The sequence below is a fragment of the Gobio gobio genome (genome assembly GCF_949357685.1).
Source record: "Gobio gobio genome assembly, chromosome: 16".
In the NCBI taxonomy this organism is placed as follows: domain Eukaryota; kingdom Metazoa; phylum Chordata; class Actinopteri; order Cypriniformes; family Gobionidae; genus Gobio; species Gobio gobio.
The window spans coordinates 11,417,266-11,436,167 of NC_137109.1; the positions used below are offsets into that span (position 1 = coordinate 11,417,266).

At 45.4% G+C, this 18,902-nt stretch overlaps 1 protein-coding gene across 1 annotated transcript in view; it reads right to left on the reverse strand.

Moving 5' to 3' along the window:
• Positions 1–350: 350 nt before the first annotated feature.
• The window catches only part of bicc2 (bicaudal C homolog 2), a gene marked incomplete at both ends in the record, with an annotated part of 39,648 nt that continues 21,096 nt past the window's right edge, over positions 351–18,902 (reverse strand). Inside the window, 5 exons of the mRNA XM_079839583.1 lie at positions 351–478; positions 628–727; positions 1,834–1,985; positions 2,227–2,383; positions 14,561–14,712. Coding sequence (XP_079695709.1) covers positions 351–478; positions 628–727; positions 1,834–1,985; positions 2,227–2,383; positions 14,561–14,712 — 689 coding nt within the window. The remainder of the gene's footprint in view (positions 479–627; positions 728–1,833; positions 1,986–2,226; positions 2,384–14,560; positions 14,713–18,902) is intronic.

The window sequence follows — 18,902 nt, forward strand, 5'->3', positions numbered from 1 at the left end:
TAATTTTAATGGAAGATCCAAATTTAAACATTGTCTGAAAGCATTCTTATATTTGAACAGTACATCAAGGAAATAAAGTTTTGCATAGAACAGCAGTAGAAAGAGAAATGGAGGTAGACAGAGTCAGACTTGCATACTAAGTATTGGTGTTGGATGGGCAGTCGGTTCATGTTGAAGGTCACACTTCTCTGCATGTTTCCTCTGAGAGTCACAGCACATCTGTCCTCTCTGTCTTATATGGAAATCATCTATCATGTCATACTTTGATTGGTCCCTGAGGGCCACATGACAGGAAGCACAAACTGGCCTCAGGTGCATATGTTATAGTCTTTTGCGTTCACATCCTCCAGTCACCAGCGATTACTCTTGGCAGCCACATCCTCATCCATGATTCGTGGAAGACGTCCGCTTGCTCCGCCTTCCAGGTATCCAGACTTCACAGTCGGCGGTTCTGGAAATTTCCTCTTTTTACTCAAATCTGATGAGGGAAAAATGCAGTACAGAAGGTTCACATGAAAATGCTTCAAATGTATCCACCATATTTCAACATTATGATTTCTTAGTCAAATCAGCCAACAGAATGTTTCCCTTAACGAGTTGTACATTAGTTTGGGTAATGAAAGTGACCTGTGATAGCGAGAATCATCTTCCGCCGCGCTCCAAATGTGCTCACGCCCACTTCCTTCAAATCCTCGTCTGAGAGCGTCAGGAATGTCTGATAATCAATCTGACAGATGAGAGAACAACATTTATTTGTGTGTGTGTGTGTGTGTGTGTGTGTGTGTCTTTAGATGTAATTGTGTGTGTTGTCTGATGTGAGACATGTTGTCTCATGTTGTCTCATGTGATACCACAAACAGAGACTGGTGTAGAAAAAATAAAAACACTCTTGAATTTACCAAAATTAATACACTCCAAAAATGATTTTCTTACTCAGTATTTTTTACTTGTTTACAGTATAAATATCATCTAAACGTTCCTAAGTCAAGATACATTTACTTGAGAAGCAAAATGACTTTTCTTTAATGATCTTTAATACTTTAATACTTATTTAATACTTGAGGTATTAGGAGTTTATAATACCGATCAATATTTGGAATAATTACGTTTTTTTCTTCATGTTTTTGAAAGAGTTCTCTTATGCTCACAAAGGCTGATTAAAAAATATAACAAATATGAAGCAGCACAACTTACACATTTATGACAGAAAGAAACATTTCTTGAGCAGCAAATCAATTATTTAAAAAAATCTAGCAAGAACTGTTATTTTAAACTGTAATAAAAACAATTTTTTTTTAATTATTCCAAACATTTGACTTATAGTGTACTTAAAACATGAACAAATACCAGCCAGTAGGGTAAAAAAAAAAAAAAAAAGATTTTCCCTTATAAGTATTTTTCTGACCCCACTGGCTAGTATTTGATCTGATATTGAAATTTTGCATCAGCAGATATTGATCTTGTTTTCATACATTTATCAAAAAACGAGACTTTGCATCTAAAGTCAATGTATATTGAGTAGGAAATTCCTTTTTTCCAGTGCAAATACTGATTGAATATACAGTTCTGCTCATGGAAATCTTGTTATAATCTTGTAATATCGGATAAATAGCCTGGCCAACTTTGGCAAATCCAGTGACTAGATCCACCTCAAACTTTTAGACATGACTTTGATTCCAGGTAGACTAAAATAATCCTGTGCACCCTCATTCCTCAAGGTTAGAGCCAGTCAGATCTTGCCAGGTTTTGTGTGCAATATGCATTACAAAATAGTGGCGTGTGGGCGGTCTGTGGGTGTGCCGTCTGGGACGTGTGTGCGGGTTGTACATTTACCTCCTGTTGTTGGAAAACATCAATGTATTTCTCCAGACCCAGCTGTGCCAGTAACTCTATAAGATCGTCTGCGTGGGCGGGACTGGGAGAGCTGCCAATCAAATGTCTGGACACTGTAACCCCGCCCTCAGAGCAGTTTAGGTATCCCTCCGCTGCAGGTCAAAGGTCAGAAATGAAAAGCTCATAAATCTGGTGTGATATTTCCCAGTAGGTCCTGGATCTCGAACACCTCTACAAGTGTAAATGATTGTTTCACCTTGAAATAAAGCTGCTGGCAGAATTGAATTCTGTAATGAGCAGCTAAACTAATTTAATTGTTACTGTTAATTGAACAAGATATGTCACACCCTCTGCAATTAGGAAGCAGAACGGTGAGTTTAGCTGCACACATACATGTTCGGGCTGATGACAAACTGAAGACAGGAAAGGATGATGATGATGATGATGATGATGAAGGTGGTGATGAAGACACAGATCCACGTCTTTCTCTCCAGTTCCCAGAGTCACTTCCATTCCAACAGCGTTCCTTTACACTCTGTGAACTCCACAACTACAACCAGACAGACAAATTCATTAAAATTAAACTCACTTTCAAACCACTAACTTTCATTCTTCTGTGAAACATAATAATAATAATAATAAACTGAAAACGAGATTTGCAGTTGAAAACAGTTGTGTTGCTTCATAAAAATATCAAGGTTTTCACAAAAATATGAAGCAGCACAACAAATCATCATATTAGAATGATTTCTGAAGGATCATGTGAACGAGAAGACTGGCGTAATGATGCTGAAAATTCAGTTTTGCATCACAGGAATAAATTACATTTTACAATATATTCACATAGAAATTAGTTCATTTGAATTGTAATTATATTTCAGAATATGACTATTTTTCATCAAATAAATGCAGCCTTTGTAAGCATAAGAGACTTCTTTCAAAAACATTAACACATTTTACCAAACCCAAACTTTGAACAGGAATCTTAGAGTTGCCTTAGCAGTGTAAACATTAAATGCAGATGTGCTGGTTTGACCTACATTATGATGTCCCAAAGTCCTTATATTGTAGTGTGTATTCATGTTTCACGAGTTCACACTTACATATAATTTATAGAGAGTAAATTCAAATGCGTGAATGCTCTCAGGGGGGAGGGCTTCGAGCTCGGAATTTGGCCCGAACCCAGAGAACCCCATAAGTGGTTAGAACTAAAAGTGTGGAGAAGGGGTGGTAGAGGGATGCTGATAAACTGTCAATGAACGGAGGTATGACTGCTGCGTATAAATACCTCTTATTGTTATAGCTGAGTGCTCTCCATTTGTGAACGTGCTCCTACCAAACCTAGTTAATAAAACATAATTTCAGGCAATGCCCCTACATTCTGAGAGCATGCCAATGTCCTTACAATTCAAATTGCTCAATAAACTTAATACATTTTTTATTAAAAATGCAGAAAGTTCTCTGTGATGGGTAGCTTTAAGGGGCAAAAAATTTAAGATTTCTATCCCTCCATTGACAGCTACGCAACTTACACTTTGACGCTTCAAAAGTTCGTAAAGAGATCATTAAAGTAATTCATACGAATTGAGCGTTTTAGTCCACATTTTCAGAGACCCAATCACTTTATATGATGAACAGATTGAATTTAGTCTTTTATTCACATATAATCATTGATCAGCGAACATAAACATTAGCTCAAATGTGCTGCGTAACACGCGAATGAACCTCATTGTTTCTTGCACGTCAAGCGAACATGCTTGAGTTCTCTTACGAGAGGTTCTCTCGTATTGCGTAAGTTTCCTTACGCATCGGGAAAGTATTCTTTCTTCGAGATACCTGAAAAACCCAAAATTATCCTTAATTTTGTAACATTGTCAACGCAGTGCGGCAGCCTGGCAGACCATAGCAGGCTATTCCAGCGTGCTATTGGCTGCTCTGCTGGCAACTGCAGCAGCCTATCGGTGAGCCCACGTGACGTGGCGACCAATGAGGGCGCTTCTCGCCCACCTGGCTTCATTTGCCTACAGGTGGGGCGTGGCCACGTGTATATAAGCAGGGCTCACGGGCTGCATATTCAATTTTCTTTTCTTCAGCGAAGCCCTTCGCATCGCTGGATCTGGAACCCGCCACCGTGATCGTGCAGACGAGCAAGCAGAGGACAGCGCCTGAAGAAGCCGGCAGCATCGCGCCACCTTCAGCCGTCCGTGCCTGCTCTGCTATCCGGCAGCCCATATCCTTTTCACGCTCAAGTGTTGTCGCCGCTGCGTCACACTTTCTCAAAAAGAGCCGAGCGTTTGTTCCAAAATGTCTCGTTCCACCTGCGGCTCGTGTCACGCGCAGCTCAGTTCCGGGGACCGCCATGTGATCTGCGCTCTCTGCCTGGGCCGTGATCACGCCGCCGCCGCACTTCTCGCCGGCGGATGCCCGGAGTGCGAGGAACTGACGATGTCGACCCTGCGGGCTCGACTCGCTCAGTTCGATGACGACATCCCTCCAGTCTCTGCTAAGCCGCGCAGAAAGAAGCGCCGCTCGCAGCGGACTCCGGAGTTCGCTGAGAGAAGCTCGCCGGAACCCTTCCCGCCCGCTTCACTCTCGCCTTCCCCGCCCCCACCCCAGGCCGCCATTTCTGTTGCCGCCTCCGGGGATGAGGCGGATGCGGCCGCGGAACGCGCCAACAGCTGCTCCATCTTGGCTTCCGACAGCGAGGACTGGTCTTCCGCGACCTCTTCAGTCCGGGGCTCCGGACGCTCTCGAGCGGGTGAGGACGCCGAACTGTTGCGCCTTCTCACCCGGGCTGTCGAGCAGCTAGGCCTCGAATGGGCCCCGCCCAAGGTGGCAGCGCCGAACCGACTTGACGGATGCTTCCTAAACAGTCGCCGCCGTGCGCCCACCTCCAGGACTGCACCTTTTCTGCCAGAGCTTCACGAGGAGCTCGCGAAGTCCTGGAACGCGCCATTCTCCGCGAGGGTCTCGTCTCAGGCTTCTTCGACGCTCTCACAAGTTGACGGCGCGGCTGAGAAAGGCTACATTGCTATCCCTCCAGTGGAAGAGGCGGTCGCAGCGCACCTTTGCCCGCCTTCTGGTTGGGGCTCAAAGGCTGCCCTCCCGTCTAAGGCCTGCAGAGTGACGTCATCGCTGATCGGCCGCGCTTTCGCTGCCTCCGGTCAAGCTGCATCTGCTCTGCACTCTATGGCCGTGCTGCAAATCCTCCAAGCCAATCTCCTCCGCGACCTGGACGAGAAGAGCTGTGACGCTGAGTTGATCACGGATTTGCGAAGCGCGACGGATCTCTCCCTCCGCGCTACCAAGACCGCAGCACAGGCCCTCGGACGCTCTATGGCCTCCCTCACGGTAGCTGAGCGCCACCTCTGGCTCACGCTCGCGGACATGCGAGAAACAGAGCGCGCGGCCTTCCTAAACGCCCCGCTCTCCCCGTCTGGGCTCTTCGGACCAGCGGTCCAGGGGATCGTCGATCGCTTCTCTGAAGTGCAGAAAACGACGCAGGCCATGAACCTCTTCCTGCCTCGACGCCCCGGCGCCAGCAATAGCTCCGTTGCTCGCCGTCCTCGCGACCAGCCAGCACCGAGCTCCGCGCAGCGCCCAGCGCGGCCCCCTTCGTCTCAGCGAAGACCGAGCGGCCGCCCCAGATCGCGCTCTTCCAGCCGTGGTAAGCCGCCTCCCCCTCGGGGCCCCCGGCCTAGGATCGCGCTGAAGTCCGAGCCTCCAAAGTCATCCTAGCCAGAGGCAAGAAACGACGGCTAAGTCCCGCCGCGGCCGGACCACCGTCAAAACTCTCTTTCCTGTCAGCCCCCACCACTGTGGCTGCTGCAGATGGATTTCACGCAGCCAACGAGCCGGCAAAAATGCCCTCTCGCCTGTCAATAACCGCCGTTTTTACGGCGAACCAGAGAAATCACAAAAGTTGCATTATTTCTGGTTGCACGGCTCACGCCGTATGTGTTTCAAATGCAGTAAATGTGCCCACTTTTCTGTGTTCACCCCTGCACACAAGCACTATAAACCCCGTGTCCCCCACTCACATAAAGCGGCCACCGGCCGCTCGAGTGCTAGAGTTAGGTCACGTGTCCGCTTGTTTGCGTCCACGCCTAGCCACCACACGCGCTGTCACACAGCCACTCTTAACCGGTCATGTTCCACGCGTAAGAGTTGTGCCCGCTCAAACGCGCTCACACATTTTCGCGAACATTATGCCTCAGGCGCTACGCGCCGCGCCACACACCATTTGTTCTCCGCCCAGGGTAGCCGGAGCGATGAGTGTAGGGCCACACACAAGCCATTCCCCGCTCAAAGCGGCAGAGATACAGTGTGTAAGGCGGCCAGCCATCGAGAGCGATCGGCTGGCCCACAGCACAGAGAACGCGCGCACCGCGCCCGCCCCTCCTATACAGGCCGTCAAACCCGCGAAGCGCGGCGTTTCGAGCCCGGAGGCCGTTCTATCCCGTGTGGCACACGCGAAAGCGTGGGAAGCCATTCCAGGTGTATCAGAATGGGTGCTGAGAGCCGTGAAGCACGGCTACACACTGCAGTTCGCTCGCCGCCCTCCGCGCTTCTGTGCGCGTACAGAGACGAGAGTGAGCGAGGAAGTAGCACATCTACTTCGAGCGGAGATAGCCACTCTGCTGTGTAAAGGGGCTATAGAACCGGTTCCCCATTCTATGAGCGAGTCAGGCTTTTACAGCCGGTATTTTCTCGTGCCAAAAAGGGATGGGTCGCTCAGACCGATTCTGGATCTGAGGCGTCTGAACAAAGCTCTTATGAGGAGATCGTTCAAGATGCTCACGACCAAGCAGATCCTCGCGCATATTCGCCCGAGAGACTGGCTAATTTCCCTAGATTTGAAAGATGCATATTTTCAAATCAAGATAACGCCGCGTCACAGGCCATTCTTACGATTCGCCTTCGACGGCCAGGCTTTTCAATACACCGTCCTTCCGTTCGGCCTGTCACTAGCACCCCGTACATTTACGAAGTGCATGGACGTGGCCCTCGCTCCCCTGAGAAATCGAGGGATGCGAATATTGAACTACCTGGACGATTGGCTCATCCTGGCGCAATCAGAGGCCGAGCTCCTCGCCCACAGGGCAATGCTGCTCAGCCATCTGGACAGCCTGGGGCTCACGGTCAATTGGACCAAGAGCTCATTAGTGCCCACGCAATCAACCTCATTTCTGGGTTTGAATCTGGACACTGTGGCAATGTCAGCCCGCCTGTCACCCCAACGCGTGTGCCAAGTTCGGCGCATGGCTGCGTACTTCCGGCCGGGGAAAATTGCACCTCTCAAGCTTTTTTCAGAGGATGCTGGGACGTATGGCCTCAGCTGCAGCTGTGCTCCAGCTGGGCTTAATGCGCATGCGCCCGCTGCAACGCTGGTTAAACGCCCGAGTGCCTCACAGAGCCTGGGCGTCCGGAGGCTTCAGGATCAGAGTGACTCAGGGCTGCGTTTCAGCCCTAGAGCCCTGGTTAGTAGCCGACTGGTACCAGCTGGGAGTGACAATGGGAGCCATCTCACACCGCAAAGTCATCTCGACGGACGCCTCCACCTCGGGTTGGGGCGCCGTTTTCGAGGGCAGACCGGCCTCGGGCTTCTGGTCGAGCGGAGAAAAACTCCTACACATAAACTGTTTGGAGATGATAGCGGTAGAGAACGCGCTCAAGCAGTTTCTCCCGTTTATACGAGGACACCACGTGTTGGTCCGGTCGGACAATACCACGGTGGTATCCTACGTGAACCGGCAGGGCGGTGTCAGGTCCAGGTGTCTGGGCAATCTGACGGAACGCCTGCTCGTGTGGGCACACAGCTCGCTGCGCTCGCAGAGAGCTGCGCACGTACCGGGCCACCTCAATGTGGGCCCGGACAAGCTGTCCAGGGGCCTCATTCTCCCAGGAGAATGGTCCCTGCACCCCCAGACAGTCCAGCTGGTATGGCGCCTATTCGGCAGAGCGGAGCTCGACCTCTTTGCAACAAAAGAGAACGCCCGCTGCCCGACGTTTCTGTCCAAAAGCGAGGATGCGCTGTCCCAACCTTGGCCCAGCCTCCCGCTGTATGCTTTCCCGCCGATTTCCCTATTGACCCAGGTCATAGCGAAAATCAGGGAGACGCGCCGCCCGGTGCTCCTTATAGCGCCGCGCTGGGAGAACCAGATTTGGTACCCAGAGCTGGTGAAGCTGTCGCACTCACCCCCCTGGCCAGTTCCGCTGAGAGCAGACCTCCTCTCTCAAGCAGGAGGGTCAGTTTGGCATCCCCATCCAGAGCGATGGTCTCTGCATGTATGGGTGACCAACGGATACCCGTTGACCTGCCCGAAGGGGTTATGAACACGATTTCACACTCTAGAGCCCCCTCGACGAGGCGGTTATATAGTTCTAAGTGGTCGGTGTTCACTGAGTGGTGTGTTTCCAAGGGATTGGATCCACAGCAATGTGGGGTCCAGCGGGTGCTCTCCTTCCTCCAGGAGCTGTTGGAACTGGGCAGGTCCCCTTCCACGCTCAAAGTGTATGTAGCGGCTAAAGCAGCGTTCGCTCAGACGACGCTAGGCAGCACGCTAGGAAGGAACGAGCTCATCATCCGTTTCCTCAGAGGAGCCAGACGGATGAATCCCCCGCGGCCCCCATCGGTTCCTATTTGGGATCTGGCCTTGGTCCTAGAGGCCATGAAGGCTCATCCTTTCGAACCGCTCGAGACTGTGGAACCAAGGTTCCTTTCGCTAAAAACCGCGTTCCTGATAGCTCTGGCTTCAGTAAAACGCGTGGGGGATCTACACGCGCTCTCAGTGAGCCCGACGTGTATGGAGTTCGGCCCAAATGACTCCAAGGTCATTCTTAGGCCGAGGCATGGTTATGTCCCCAAAGCGATAGGCACTCCCTTCAGGGGGCGCAGATTGTCTCCCTCTCGGCTCTGCCAGTACCCGACGAGGGGGACGGTGGCAATGTCCTCTGCCCTGTCAGGGCATTGAGGGTTTACGTCACACGCTCTGCCGCCTTCAGGCGTTCTGAGCAGCTATTTGTTTCGTTTGGAGGGCGCACTAAAGGTCTCGCCTCCTCGAAACAGACCCTGTCCAGGTGGATAGTGGACGCGATTGCAGTCGCTTACGCTTCCAAACACCTGCAGTGCCCGCTAGGTGTCAGAGCACACTCCACTAGAGGCATGGCCTCTTCGTAGGCTTGGGCCAGAGGGATTTCCATCCACGATATCTGTATGGCGGCAGGCTGGGCCTCCCCGTCTACGTTCGTGAGATTTTACAATCTGGAAGTTCCTGCCTTACAGGCGAAAGTGTTATCAGTTCAATAAGGCTGTTGGTTCTGCCCAGTGATTCTGCGCAGACATAGCTCACATACTGGTAGTAAGTTCGGTACGAGGCTTATGTAAATTTGAAGGAGACCGGCGGTGCCGTTCCCTCATTTACGAAAAGAGCTGTTGTGAGTTTGAAGGTGACCGGTGGTGCCGTTACCTCACTCATATGACAAGATGTTGTGAATTTGAAGGCGACCGGCGTTGCCGTTCCCTCATTCATGAGACAAGGTGTGGTGAATTTGAAGGCGACCAGCAGGTGCCGTTCCCTTATTCATAAGACAGGGTGTTGTAACCACCCGTTGTAACCACCAATCAGTTCGAACGAAGTGTCTGTATGTGTGGTGGCCCGTTTTCCTTACCGGCCACCCTGCCCGAGCAGTGTTATGGTCCCCGGTTCCCTGGGATACATATGCTGTACACGAGGCGCGCACGGCGTTGACAATGTGTTCCCGATGCGTAAGGAAACTTACGCAATACGAGAGAACCTCTCGTAAGAGAACGATACTCGGTTACTTAACGTAACCTCGGTTCTCTCTAGAAGAGGGAACGAGTATTGCGTTCCTTGCCGTGCGCCCCGCGGGCTTTTACGCTTCAGAACTACGAAAACCGAATATGCAGCCCGTGAGCCCTGCTTATAAACACGTGGCCACGCCCCACCTGTAGGCAAATGAAGCCAGGTGGTCGCCACTCATTGGTCGCCACGTCACGCGGGCTCACCGATAGGCTGCTGCAGTTGCCAGCAGAGCAGCCAATAGCACGCTGGAATAGCCTGCTATGGTCTGCCAGGCTGCCGCACTGCGTTGACAATGTTACAAAATTAAGGATAATTTTGGGTTTTTCAGAAATCTCGAAGAAAGAATACTTTCCCGATGCGTAAGGAAACTTACGCAATACTCGTTCCCTCTTCTAGAGAGAACCGAGGTTACGTTAACTAACCGAGTATCGTTTCCGTTGATGAATGTTTATATTAGTGGTGAGCCGTTATCGGCGTTAATGTGCTGCTTTAACGTGAGACTCTTGTCGGGTGATAAAAAAAATATCGCCGCTAATCTATTCTCAAAGTTGGGTTGGGAGCTGGGTCTATACTACGCAAGCTATGATGACTTTCACCTTGATATTTTAGCGTGGATGTATACCTAGCCGAGTTGCACTGTAGGGGCGAGAGAACGAGTCTTCAAACCTATGTGTATGCCTACTAGTGTTGTCAAAAAATCCGTATTTCGATATGTATCCATACTGAAATATCTGAAACGATACGATACTCATTTTCTACAGTATCGATACCAGCTGCGCTCTCCTCTCCTCTCCGACCGACAGCGAGTTGACACGCACCCGCCTCCTGATTCAGTCCAGTTAACCCTCTGAACATGGCGAACATAACCCATTTTTCCTCATGACAGTGTGTTAGTATTGGTGTGACCGGTCTGAATTTCGTCCGGGGTTGCACATAACGTTAATTCTACTAATTCCCGCATATTTCGCGCTCGCATCTGAAGCGCACACACACATACCGTAATAAAGCCGCCTCTGACATACAAGTGCAAAAATGAGCTCCTTTTTCCAGCTTATTAATGGTCAAATACACTCAAAAATATCTCAATGCCCATCTTGGTGAGTTTTAACGTAAACAGTCGTAACCAGCTCACAGGAACAGAGTTTGGGATCCATGCGTGCGTCAGGTCTTAAAGGGACAGAAGTTATTTATTATTCAAACTACAAAAGACAAACGATCACTTACGAGCACACATATTCTGAATGCCTTCGGCAGAATTCAAATGAGCCATTTTAATCTAGATTAATCTAGATTAATTCCAAGATTACAGTGAGATTGTTAGCATTCCATTGACTCCCATTCATTTTGGCCTCACTTTGACAGCGAATATCTTTACATCTGATGCGTTTAAAGACTCCATTTGTCCATTGTTTATTTCTAAACAAACATGACAATGTATAAAATGCTCCATTACCTTGTATCTTTCACTATCGCCCCGTAGAAGCCGTTTTTTTTAAAAATAGGCTAACGATTGCGTCATAACCACGCGACTCTGTCGCGCTGCACCGTATAGACCAGAGGAGAAGCTCGCAGGCAATCTTTTACTGTCTATGAGGATATCGGGGGGCGTGGAGGCATAAAGGAAGCCATCAGGAAGTGAGTGCTTCTAATTGACTTCACTTTCCTCCATTGAAGTCTATGGGGTCGCTGTGTCCATTTCTTTTACAGTCTATGGATATCACAGTGGTCTCACGTGGTGAGCTCAGACTGACTTTATTTCTGTCAGACGTCTACAGAAGCTCTTATTGAGAATTAACAGAGGTTTTGATGTTGATGTTTTATTGGTTCACTACCATTATGGTGATTAGTGTTTCCTTTAGTTGGGCTCTTGACCCTTGACTTTTAACTTTATATTTTCCCTGGCTGCTGTAACTGTGTTTATAAGACACATTTGTTATGGCAAAGAAAGCCAAAAGAGAGTGTATCCAGGTTATGTTGGTTTGTTATTGATGATCGATGATGATGATGAAGTGATGATGATCATCACTTAGATTCAGTATGCAGTCTTTGTGAGGTATTAGTTTTATATTTTTTAATTATACTGTAATAGCTCTGTGATTATATGGTATGAGATCCAGCAGTGTCATAATGAAGGATTTTAAAAGCATAATAAAACAAAAGAATTTTGAAGTACTGTGTCATTTAGACACAAAAAGACATCAAGAATCTCAACAATGGTGACAAAAGCTTCATGCTGCAATGCATGCTGGGTACCTAGTCTTTGTACAGTGAGTGCACTTTGACCTCACATTGTATCATAGTATGAGCAAACAGTGAGGGCGCTGTGAGGTTACACTTTTAGCTCACTGTGAACTGGGAGCTCATGAAGGGATCAAATTGTTGACTGGGTAATTAATGACTTTTGGGTGAACAAACCCTTTAAGCCAATGTAATATCCTCAAAATGATAGGTGTACCAACATGGACATTGATGTGTGTGTGTGTGTGTGTGTGTGTGTGTGTGTGTGTGTGTGTGTGTGTGTGTGTGTGTGTGTGTGTGTGTGTGTGTGTGTGTGTGTGTGTGTGTGTGTGTGTGTGTGTGTGTGTGTGTGTGTGTGTGTGTGTGTGTGTGTGTGTGTGTGTGTGTGTGTGTGTGTGTGTGTGTGTGTTCTGAACTAGAGAGATCTCAAAATTACCCACCTGTGTGAGGAAACATGTGAGTTTATAAAAAAGATTCCTTTCTGAATACATTGGTACTGTATACACACACACACACACACACACACACACAAATAAATGCACCTGTCATTCAGAGCAGCGTAATCATGAAGAAAAGCCTCTAAACTCCAATCACAGAAGTGTATGAGCACACAGTGAGCAGCACATCACTGTTCCCTTCACTTCCACCCTCATTTCCTCTCCGCTGGGATAATGAGACTCTCTCAATTAAAGATCTCAATGGAAGCAGTTTAGCGCTGCACTGCAGCTCTGATTGAATCGATTTTTGATTGTTACTGCTGTTTGAATCACATTATTTCTGAGAATAAGTGAAACCCCGTGAAGGATTCAAATTGAAAAGTTATTGAAAATCTGTTTTTCTCTGTTGTTCTTCGTCCTGTCTTAAAGAGTGGTTTAATCAAAAAAGAAACTTTTGTCATCAACTGCTTATATTATTTTCAAAACATTCTTTCCTGTAAAAACATTCTTTATATTGTGGAACACAAAAGTTTTGCTCAAGGTTCGTGCTGCTAATTTTATATATAAATTAGTGTAACGATATTCAAACCGAACCGAAAAAAACGCAATACATCACCCAGTGCACCCACGGTATGAACCGCGATACTCTCATGTTGAACAGAACGCGCTCCGCCCCCTGCTGCCCCAGCGCAGCTCTCACTTCACCTTATGCCACAGAACTATTTTTTTCTTCCTTGATATTTGATTAAATAGTAATTAGTACACTTTTAACAACTAATAAGAGCTGTATTTTTACTAAATATTATTATAATAATATTATTTACTAAATATACACTAACTTTTGTCTTCCAAGTGCGTGTCACGTGACTTGGTGATCGATCGCTCAAGTTACATGGTGGAAGGACAAAGAGAGCCAGTTTCCCCATTTAGCCAGGTTGGCTAAATGTTACCTGGAGTCCCAGTGAGAGGGTGTTCTCTACAGCAATATATATATATATATATATATATATATATATATATATATATATATATACACATACATATCTATGGCTCTGAGTGGGTCGTGGAGTGCCTGAGAAATTGTCGTTTGTTGTTGTTATTATCCAGCAAACAGAACAGAACTGAACCATGGCTCCAAAACCGTGATATGAACCGAACCGTGGCATTGGTGTATCGTTACACCCCTAATATAAAGCAGACAGTGATCAGGAGCTTTTGAACTCCAAAAAGAAAAAGAAAAAGGAATAATTCAGATGTACCGAGGCTGCATTTATTTGAGCAAAAATACAGTAAAAACAGTAATATTTTTAAATAATATTACAATTTTAAATAACTGTTTTCTTTTGTAATATATTGAAAAATGTAATCTATTCCTGTGATCAAAGCTGAATTTTCAGCATCATTACTCCAGTCTTCAGTGTCACTTGTCTGGCTATCCCCAGACCAAGCTCAATCTTTTAAGATTGAACATTGGTCTGGGGAGTCTGCTCTGTATTTTCTACTGCACAAGAGGCGTGATCAGCGGGCATAGTTCAAATGACTCTGTGCACAATTGGATAGTCCTTCAACCAATCAGACCAACGGTCCGTCGCTTCTCTATTGTCATCGTGTTAAAGCCACCAATAGGGCGCCAGGTGGATAAGCCAGTTTGTGATTGGTCCCCGCAGATTTGTAACAGAAGCAGGATAGAAAAATGTACAGGTTTCCAGCCTGAGCTGCAGGACGAAATAAAATCACCGGCAGATGGGGCTGGGTTTACCCAGTCTACAGTGTCGCATGATCCTTCAGAAATCCTTCTAATAAGATGATTTGCTGCTCAAGAAATATTTATCATGATTTTTATCAATGTTGAAAACAGTTGTGCTGCTTAACATTTTCATGGAAACCGTGATATATTTTATTTTTCAGGATTCTTTAGTTAATGAAGTTCAAAAGAACAGCATTTATTAGAAAAAAAAAACACTTTTGACCATCCTTGCTGAATAAATCTATTAATTTATTTAAAAAATCCAAAGAAATAAACCACAAATTAGTGTATATGGTATATCGCTTGACAAAATGACTTTTACATTTCATGAAGAAAATGTGAGTGGTGTTTGCTGGTGCAAAACTCACTATTTGACACATGACACTCAGTGTTAAAGGTTTTGAAAAGCCAAATTAGCTTTGTAGAAAACAAAAGTCTACTGTACGTCCTCATTTATAAATCTAGATGTGTGCGCGCACCTGCTGCTGGTTGTTGTAGGGTCTGTAGCAGCGGCGGCTCACGGCTCTCAGCTCGCGCACAGCATCGGTGGGCATCGATTTAGAGAAGCCCAAGCCACTCCAGGTGTCCGTGGGGGTCCGAACCTCAGTGACCACGGGCTTCTGCTGCATGGCTGTAACACACACACATTCCACAGATTAATTCAGAGGCATTATTAAACACACACAAAATCGTCTGCACGCCTGGGAAAATGATACGCTCAGAACCGGGTCCAGATTTACACTGGCATTCAACAGCAGCTCTGATTAAAGTGTGTGTGCAGTGTCACTTTTAACTGCATTGTGCAAATGTGTGTGTGTGTGTGTGTGTGTAAGTCCCCCTGAATTATTAAACACCTGCCACCTAATTAAACAACTTAATCAAAAGCAGTCATGCAGAATAATGTACTACCTTTCTACATCTCCCTCTATCAGTGTGAATGAAATGTGTGAGTTTATTTAAAAGTCACTGTATCTGTTTCTGAGGTGCACAGGGTGTGACATTAAATATTTAAAAACACATGCACATTCTTGAAATTAGTAGGATAATCTTTTGACATTTTGTGTGGCGATTCCTGAAGCAAGAGCGCCGTATTCTGATTTAAGACCAATTAACTAACCACACATTTATAGTCTCTGACAAGTCTCAGTTACTCTTATTATATATATTTTTTTTACATAATTTACTTCATACATAAAACCCACTCACATCAGTCAGAAATATGGATACATATTTAAGTCTGTTTTGTGTGCCTGTGGGTAGATATCATAACATACACCAATCAGGCATAACATTATGACAACTGACAGGTGAAGTGAACACTGATTATCTCTTCATCACGGCACCTGTTAGTGGGTGGGATATATTAGGCAGCAAGTGAACATTTTGTCCTCAAAGTTGATGTGTTAAAAGCAGGAAAAATGGGCAAGCGGAAGGATTTGAGCGAGTTTGACCAGGGCCAAATTGTGATGGCTAGACGACTGGGTCAGAGCATCTCCAAAACAGCAGCTCTTGTGGGGTGTTCCCGGTTTGCAGTGGTCAGTGTCTATAAAAAGTGCTCCAAGGAAGGAACAGTGGTGAACCGGCGACAGGGTCATGGGCAGCCAAGGCTCGTTGATGCATTTGGGGAGCGAAGGCTGGCCCGTGGGGTCCGATCAAATAGACAAACTACTGTAGCTCAAATTGCTCAAGAAGTTAATGCTGGTTCTGATAGAAAGGTGTCAGAATACACAGTGCATCACAGTTTGTTGCGTATGGGGCTACATAGCTGCAGACCAGTCAGGGAGCCCATGCTGACCCCTGTCCACCGCCGAAAGCACCAACAGTGTGCACGTGAGCATCAGAACAGGACCACGGAGAAATGGAAGAAGGTGGCCTGGTCTGATGGATCACGTTTTCTTTTACATCATGTGGATGGCCGGGTGTGGTGCATAGATTACCTGGGGAACACATGGCACCAGGATGCACTATGGGAAGAAGGCAAGCTGGCGGAAGCAGTGTGATGCTTTGGGCAATGTTCTTTGGGTCCTGCTATCCATGTGGATGTTCCTTTGACACGTACCACCTACCTAAGCATTGTTGCAGACCATGTACACCCATTCATGGAAACGGTGGTGGCTGGTCCCTGGTGGCTGTGGCTCTTTCAGCAGGATAATGCGCCCTGCCACAAAGCAAAAATGGTTCAGGAATGGAGTTTGAGGTGTGGACTTGGCCTCCAAATTCCCCAGATCTCAATCCAATTGAGCATCTGTGGGATGTGCTGAACAAACAAGTCCGATCCATTGAGGCCCAACCTCGGAACTTACAGGATTTAAAGGATCTACTGCTAACATCTTGGTGCCAGATACCACAGCACACCTTCAGGGGTCTAGTGGAGTCCATGCCTCGACGGGTCAGGGCTGTTTTGGCAGCAAAAGGGGGACCAACACAATATTAGGTCATAATGTTATGCCTGATTGGTGTATGTTCATGTTTTTTTTTTTTTTATATCACTAATTGAAACTAAATCAAATTAACATATAAACTGTATAACTTAAATGCAATGTAAGTGTTTTTGGATAGCATCTGCCAAATGCATAAATGTAATCGAGATTTTAGGCAAAACATTTTATGAATGCAAATCACATTTTTGCCTATACTACTCTGTAAAAAAAGATTTTTCGAAGTTGTAAATAAAACAACGATCATTGGAGTACGTTTTACAAGAAAACACTATTTCAGTCATTCTACTTCAAAATGTCACATTTAATTCAATGCGTTATTTGCCATTTCTATGTACTGTAATTGTTCGCAAATTCACTAGCAATTTCTGAGTGAAAATTGTTTCAAAGTTTTTCATTTTAAATTGTAATTGAATTAAAGTACAAATATTCCCCATCAGTCAATTAACATGAGCACATGAAAGAGGTGCAGAACGGATGAATTTAGTCTAACATGTCACACCTCATGTCAACTAGCCAGAATGAGTTTTTGTGTTTATGTGAATGTGTGTGTGTTTGTGTGAGACGTTCATCTGTCTGCATATTCTGTGGGTGGAGTGGCTGCAGTCCATTATAAATCTGGCAGCGTGTTACTCTGAAATGGGTCCCCTCTATCACCCTCTCTGGCACTGCGTAACGCTTAAATGGCTCCCCTATATCACCTCTCTGGCACACTCAAGCTCTTTAATCCATTTTGAGGCTTATACAGCATGATGAATGCCAAATAGATGGAGCCAGCGGCGGCCTGTCACACACAGACACAAGACCATCCAGTCACAGCCCAGAATAACAATCTGAATTGGGCACTACTTAAATCAGTCAGCTTTTAATCATCACATTTGATCACACAAAGATTATACCTGGATGTGAGACACTGTGAAAATGAAGTATATGTATCTGAAATCCTTATCTAAAACATCAATATATTCATTACAAAAACCTCAGAAACAACAGTCAACAGTCACAATGTTCATCAGCAACATTAGCTTGAATTAACTTATAAATAATATAACTTATATATAATATAATATAATTCATATAATATAATAAAATAATTTATATATAGTATCATTAATATAATAATATAAAATATAGAAGTTATCAAACTTATTTTAATGTTCCAAGTCCTGAATTTGTAAAAAAAAAAAAAAAAAAATAATAATAATAATAATAATAATAATATATATATATATATATATATATATATATATATATATATATATATATATATATATATATATATATATATATATATATATATATGTATATATATATATATATATATATATATATATGTATATATGTATATATATATATATATATATATATATTAGTGCTGTCAAACGATTAAAATATTTAATCGCGATTAATCGCATTAATGTCATAGTTAACTCACAATTAATCACAATTAATCGCACATTTTTATTTATTCTAAATGTCCCTTGATTTCTTTTTGTCCCATTATTTTTTCTTATTTTAATGCTCTTATCAACATAGAAAAGTGGATCGGCTTGCTTTGTTCAAATGTTTGTTTTATTGAAAACAACATTGGCATACTTTAGTGTTCGATTTCACACCAACATTCTCACTTGGAGCAAATAATCTCACACAATGTAACACTGCCCATCAATAAAAGGGTGAAACAAATACTTTGTTGCACAAACAGCCCCTTCAACAGCCCTTTCTAAGGGATCAAAACAGGGTGATACAAAATAAAATTACAAAGTGCACATGCAAGGTAAACTAGGACTCCGCCTATAGTGCAGTTAAACCAGGGGTCGCCAACTAGTGAACTCCGGTCCGAATCCGGACCGCGAGATGCGTCCATCCGGACCGCGAAGCCTTTTGACATAATGAAACAGTTAACGTTGCAATGCTCTCTGTTACTACGTTCAGACCCAGACGCGCGGTCAAGCATGCAGTGAAGAAGAGACTGATGGTGCGCTCACACCGGACGCGAATGACGCGACATGCACGCCGCTTAATCCGCGCCGCAGAATGTCTATTTGCGTCTTTGCATTGACTTAAATCACTCGCGCAAAACGCTTCATTCGCGTCTGGTGTGTAGGCTACGCACCATCAGAGCAGAAAGCAGCGCTCAAGACAAGCACTTTTAGTTGAAGACCCCTGAGTTAAACCATGGCTTAATACGTTTCTCATTTCGGCGTCTCACGCTTGCCATCCACGTCTACTCTTTTAATGGCCCAAACGTGTGCGGGCAGCCGCAGCGTGCCTGATGTTTTGTTTCCAGTCTAGCTACATCCGGAGTGGTGTTGTAGTTTTTCTAACGTTACTAGTTGTTGCAACAGCATGTGAAAAAACTACAAAGTTTGTTAGACCAAAA